The following is a 6,678-nucleotide window of genomic DNA, read 5'->3' on the forward strand; positions in this document are numbered from 1 at the left end:
ATAAATCATACGCTTAAAATTTGCCGTTGAACACACATTGCTTAAACGTTGGCGCTATCTCCTTGACAAACTATTCTTTCGTCCCGAGTCAAGAGAGACTACCTCATCAAAGACACATCAATCAAAAATCTCGATTTAGAACCCACAGGTGCCGTTTCACTAGTAGCCGGAAACGCTTAACGACCATAACATGATCATGAAAAATGGGTCTTGGCTGGGCTTTTCCTGACTTACTACATGAGCCGATTAGTTCGAAATATACCGGCTTTCTGGCAACCGCCGGACCGGGGGGTCTTGAATCTAACAGCCTGTTCTTATCAACACTGGTTTAAGAGGATATATTACTGGGCCTAGCCTGGACAAATTATTTGGCACCCTTTTCTTTCGCGAGCTTTCCCTTGTGGTTTCACTGACGTGCTACACGTGGGTAAACAAACGACGTGACCTCTAAGAAACAAATGTCACATGGAATGTCACATTTTTGGCCCCAATTTATGTACAAGATATTTGAAATGTCAGTGTTGCAAGTGAATCAAAGACTAACGTACAAGGCTGATGGCTTGTTTGTGCAAATTTGTGCCATGTTCCCAATTGCGATTTGATTTTTTTAAATCGTCATTTCATGCCAGTAACGGCGGCCATTTTGTATTTTCTGGGGTCATCCGCGTCCATTGCATCAAAACGAGGCTAGCCTGGCACCATTGTATTATACTATAGTATAGGTAGGCCATACTATAGTATGGATAGGCGCCTGTTTGCGCCCAGCTGGTGAATGTCTTTCGCAAACAGTCGCCAACAGGCGTGACCCAGTGGTAAACCCGCTTTAGAACGTTACAATTTCAATCAGCAAGAAGCAACCAGTGTTCATATACCTACTCTTACCATGCATTTAGTCTAATAAACGTATAATCTAAAATAATGTGCGTTAGACAAGGAAATGTTTCAACCAAATCATCACGATATCTGAAAAAGCACAACAAATCACCATCAAAACATAAGTTAATTATCACTATGACAGATATGCTTATACTTAGGCACATTCAAGATTTCTATATGTCAACACTATTTACAAAATTTCCGCAGAAAAAAAGGGAAAACTGAGCATTTTTTTTTACTTCGCAAAGTTGTTGATGTCACCAACCCATGGGCTGATATCTATTTTCACTGGGTGTAAAAGTTGTCTGGGCAAAGATTATCAATTATTATTACAATTATCCATACACATCATAAAAATTGTCGCTAGTGAAAAACGTTTAAGGCTCGGCAGCATTCATTTTTGGCACTTAGTAGCGACTTACGTCAATATTCCTTTTTTTTTCAATCGTGGATTTAAAACACAATTTCTAAACTATAGAAATTTTAACAGAAATTTGGAATCTCTAGATCTTTTAAAAATAGGTCTTACCTACCTACCTACCTAGTCCTTTGACCTCCAGGTCTTAAGATTCGTTAAGTAGCAAAATATGCTTCTTGCGCCCTCGTTAATTAGTATGCATATGAAACATAACCGATTGTTAAATCCAGAACGACCCCCCCCCCATCCCCTCTAGCAAGTACATGTGCTCGAAATATAAACTGAATCAATGGCAGCAGATCCACTGCACGGAATTTATCTTTAAGCGCGTCTTAAAGTATACGTAAAGGTGTGCGTATTTTTATCAACGAAAGCATTGCTTTACGTCTATTTTAACAAAGTTATATGTATGATCATATTTCGTCTAAAAACTGCACGAAATAAAAATTTTAAGCGCCTTAAAGTGTGCGTAAATTTGATTTTTTTTAAGTTGATTTTTTTAAACCTTGAAATGCATAACTTTACGTATGCTTTATGCGTGCGTAAAGATTACATTTTGTGTAGTAAGATGTAGTTCCCAGCAGCTCCACTCTTCACAGAAGGTTGCGTTACATAGTGGATAGATGAGATCTTCGAGCGACCCAGCACATGACAGATCACACGGTGTTCTCTCAATGAGTCATATAGTATCTCAATGATCTCCGACTAGATATTAGAATTATTTCTCAATTTCCTTCGACGATGTAAAATCAGTGATTTGTGGTTGCTCAAATGGTGAAAACAATCAATGGAGGCCTGTGCATTCAAGTGTTCTTAGCATAACTTGCACATGTTATGTATAGAAACAAGTTGGCCTGCTACTTCTTTATGGTTTAGAGTTTTATAATAGATATGCCAGTATATATATATTTATATATATGTGTATTTGTGTATATATGTACGGTAGAGATTGCGATCTGGCAGAATTGTCAATCCTACTGGAAGAGATACTGTCTAAGAGATGCCACGTATGTATTTGGTGGGCTCCCACTTGTAAATCCTAAACTTCAATCCAATGCATTGATCTTAAAAACTTCAATCGAAGTTATGGTTAACCCTCTACTGTTTTAAATGATGTATCCAAATTGCATAAGCTCCAGTCGGGATCTCTACTAGTAAAATTGATGATTTTGCCCGACTGATATGCCATGATCATTGAAATCTCTACCGACATACTTTCAACGTCATTACCCAATAGATATTGCTGTAAATTGTAGAGTACATGTTTCTGCAGCAATTCAGCCCGGCCCCATCGTATGGAAATCAATCACAAACCCCTCTAGCAATTTTTCAGCTCTGAATTGTTAGTGTAATTCTTTCTTCCAAGATATAAATGTCCGAACAACCTGCTCGCTTCAGGGTGTCCATGTTGGCACGTTCCAGTTCTGCCAAGCCCTGTGGCAGATGACGAGGACTACGATTGTCACCACGTGGCGTGCCAGTCAATGGGGACCACTGTGGGGGTTGTTGGTGATGCGGCGATTCTTCAGGTCGACGAAGAGCTGTTTCATGTGCTGTCTCACGGCGCTGTTCATCCCGATGTAGATGATGGTATTGACCATCCCCTGCGCCATCCCCAGAGCCTCTACAATGAAGAACAGCGTGGTGTTGTAGCGGGAGACCAGCAGAAGATGCGGAGCGAAGTCGCGGACGATGGCGTAGACGTGGTACGGTAGCCAGCACACGATGAAGCACAGGAGGGTGACGATGAGGAGCTGGATGACCTTCTCGCGGTGGTGTTGTCTCTCCGGCGGGAGGTGCCCCACCTGGCCGGTCTGAGGGCGGTACCAGATGTGGAGGGCGATGCGGATGTAGCAGAAGCACATGATGATGACGGGCAGGACGAATTCCAGCAAGAATAGTAGCATGTAGTAGGCCTTGTACCTGGGGAGTAACAACAACATGTTTATAAGTAACTTGAAAGTTCATCTGCGTCGGTAGAAGCCATTCTTGAACTAGTTGAACTAATTTCCAGCATAGATATTGGACTCACCCAAATTTTCGACTGCACAGCATCATCTTTGTCAAAGAATTAACAATCCATTGCTGTCGTGACGTCCTGCAATGTATGATCCACTGCTTACTGAGTCATGTGTTCTATCTGCATAACCTGACGTCACGACAGCAGTGGATTGTTTATTCCTTGACAAAGACTGGTGCCGTGTTGGTGTTAAGTCGAAAATTTGGGAGAGTCCAATTTTTGTGTTGGAAATTACAGTTTAACTAGTTCAATAACAATATGTTTAAGTAATGTCATTAACGCCATTATCCTCAACATTAACATCACTATTATCATCGCAAGGCCCAGGGTCTGGAGCCGCTGCGATTCAGCTGGCGTCGTGACCTCCATACGATATAATTGCCCCAGGTACGGCCATGGGTTGGTAGGATTTGAACCACTCACGCAGGGAAGGACTCTTTACAGTATGGTCCATTCTTTGACATGCTCAATGTGTGACTCTCCTCAAATACTGGACCTCAATTTTGTTTAACACGCTATCCGAGGCACGGCACTAACCAAATCTTGGTACTCATTTCCTTCTGCGTGAAGTGAGAAAACTTACAGGGGAACAAGATCGGAGGCTTATTAGCGGATTCGAACCCAGAACCTCTGGGTTATGTTTGAACACCATGCCGTTATGCAACGATCGTAATGCGTGCTTGAAGCCAGAAGTTAAAGACATGATGTGCAACTTCCGATCCCATAACTACTGGTGATTGCGGAACATTATATGTTGAGCAGTTAATGTCCGTACTAGGCATCATTACACATGTGCTGTATTTAGTAGATAACGAAGTGATGTCAGAAAACTTACTTCACGAAGTGAGAAAATTACCAACTACGCATGTATTCAAGGCGGCGCCATACAGAAAAAAAATAGTCCATGCACCTAACAAGGCACTTAGCGGAAGCAATTCTTGCGATTTACTTGACTACCTGTCCCTGTAAATTGATCTCCTCTATGGCACTTAGAGAAAACATATCCTTTCAGGTTTCTTATGTCACGTAGTGAATGCTTATCACAGATGTAAACCCTCTATTATCTAAAGCGTGAAGGTAGATTCTTTCATGGTTCTGCATGTATTACAAGCTGTTTGATGTCACCTCATTCAGCACACAACTTAACGGCACTTAAGTCGAGGCCAACCGGGAGGCGATTACGGTTAGGTCTTGGAATTGGAATTGGCAGTGAGATGTTATCGTCTGTGAATCAATACCGACGAACGACACGGGTAATTTACGGTGACTCCAATCACCGTGCTCGTAATTACAAGCAATTCAAAAGAAAAGTCCCAAACGCACGAGCAGCAACTCTCATGACAGCTTGAAGACAACCCGAGCAACATAAGAGCTTTAAAAGTGGAAGTATTTGAATAAGGCGATCTGCACGGTATTTATTTACATCTACTGCACTCTATTCTTACGTTTGAGATCATCTCCTCTTACATTGAGCGGTTGAAAACGACACAGAAACAAAACCGGACGAGGATTCCTTAAATGTTGGCACCACCCTAAATTAAGCCTTGACCCAGCGTCCTGACTTTCAAATCTTTTTCGAGGCACAGCGAATGTCGGTATGGAATGGAATATAGTCGCTTCATCCTATTACGAAGAAAAAAATTGACTTTGAAAATTGAAGTTCTACTAGCCCCGAATGAGGCACTAATATCGCTAAGGTTGCTATTAACTCAGCATGCTAACTGCGTAACATCAAGGAGCCGGAGAACTAATTTTGCTGGAGTAGTTTTGGGTAAGTGAGAGTTATGAGAGTCATCTGGTTGGGGGTACCAGAGGAGACAGAGTCAGATACAAAGTCATCCATCAAAAACGCTATCAGCTGAACCCATGCTGGTAATAGTTGAAAGAAATCACTGGCAATAGTTAGAAGAAATGAACTAAATTGGTTTAGACACCTCCAGAATGCCAGGGGACAGAGATGTAAAGAGAACTGAACACCTAAAACGAAAATGGCCAGCAGGCAGACCAAGGGCGAGATGATAAGATCAAACCTTGGAGATAACAAGGAAAGCGGAGTCAAACTTCCAAGAAGTCAAGAAAATGGATGAGGAGTTTGAACTGTGGAGACCGTCCATGACTGGCCGTCTACCTAAAGACTTAAAGGTACGAAGGTAAGATAAGACTTCGGGGTAAAATGTTTTTCAAACACCAGCAAAGCTTTGCATGCGAAGAAATTGACTACTTCTATTCTCACTTGACGGTGACGTCAGGAGCTGTCAGGAAAGTTCCCGGATGGTCTAAGTTTAGGCAACATGGCGGCCAACAGACCGTGAGCATACATGGCGTTCAAAATGCCGTCAGGACTGTAAACTTTTGTGTTAGGTGGTAATAGTAATTCCCTTTACTTGTTTCAATTGTGAAATTATGTTAATGAGAATTATCATTGTAGTTTCTGTGCTTTTGTATTCGTTATCATCCAACAGTTCAGTTCGATTGTTGATATTTCTTTTTATATACTGTACAAGTACTAGTATAGTGGTGAACAGGATCTAAGCTGTATATCTTGAGCCCCGTCGCGGTTTTGTCCTGTCTCTTTTTCTGTTTTATATTTCGTGGGGGGGAAAAGCAGACAAAGGTATTGTCCCCAAAATAGACTGGATTGATGACACCCGATCTCTATATCTCTCAGTACTAATGCTTCTATCACTTCACCGCCGTCTATCATGCTGTCCTTAGGATTTCAAACCTCTCGGTACTGCTATCCTAAGGCTTTATCTCCTAAATAAAAGAAAGCTCCTTGCTCGTGCATTCATAGAGACCCAGTCAACCTATGTCGTCACACATCCCCTTTCTATTTCTTAACTTCCTAAAGGCCTTTGGGAAAGAGATAGATCACAGCTTCTTGTCGTATCGTGTGGCATATCTGGTCCCGAGTTCGATACCCCCGTGCCCCCGACGTTGTGCCCTTGGGAAAGTCATTTTACACAGCCTTCCACACAGCCAGGTGTAAAAATTGGGACCTGACTTTGGTCGGGCAGATAACAGAAAAGACTGCCTTTACTTTCTGCCTGCACAGTGTATGTGGCTCTGTTATTAAGTTACTAACTTGAGTGTAATACCACATTGTCCCCATCTGTCCAAAAGTAAAGAGAGAAAAAATTCACTGCTTACATGGGTTCCAGGCGAGCCGGCCAGATCTGTCCGCAGAAGTTGGAGCCCGTGGCGGTGTAGGGGAAGGCTCTGGAGTACACGGCGGCGGGGACAGCCAGCAGGAGGGACACCAGCCACACCAGCAGGATCTGAACCACCAGGAACTTCTTGGACCCGCTGGTGTCTTGGTTCGGCAGATGAGTAAACATCGTTCTGTACCTGTTCGGGCAGACAG

The 6,678-nt window shown here is 42.5% G+C and overlaps 1 protein-coding gene across 1 annotated transcript in view; it reads right to left on the reverse strand.

The window, feature by feature from the left end:
- Positions 1-1,711: 1,711 nt before the first annotated feature.
- The window catches only part of LOC118418394 (prokineticin receptor 2-like), a 57,345-nt gene continuing 52,378 nt past the window's right edge, over positions 1,712-6,678 (reverse strand). The window contains exons 3-4 of the mRNA XM_035824272.1: positions 6,465-6,662; positions 1,712-3,217 (exon numbers count right to left, since the gene is read on the reverse strand). Of these exons, the coding sequence (XP_035680165.1) occupies positions 2,776-3,217; positions 6,465-6,662 (640 nt within the window). The 3' untranslated portion in view covers positions 1,712-2,775. The remainder of the gene's footprint in view (positions 3,218-6,464; positions 6,663-6,678) is intronic.

Source organism: Branchiostoma floridae, chromosome 6 (assembly GCF_000003815.2).
Source record: "Branchiostoma floridae strain S238N-H82 chromosome 6, Bfl_VNyyK, whole genome shotgun sequence".
NCBI classification, from domain to species: Eukaryota; Metazoa; Chordata; class Leptocardii; order Amphioxiformes; family Branchiostomatidae; genus Branchiostoma; species Branchiostoma floridae.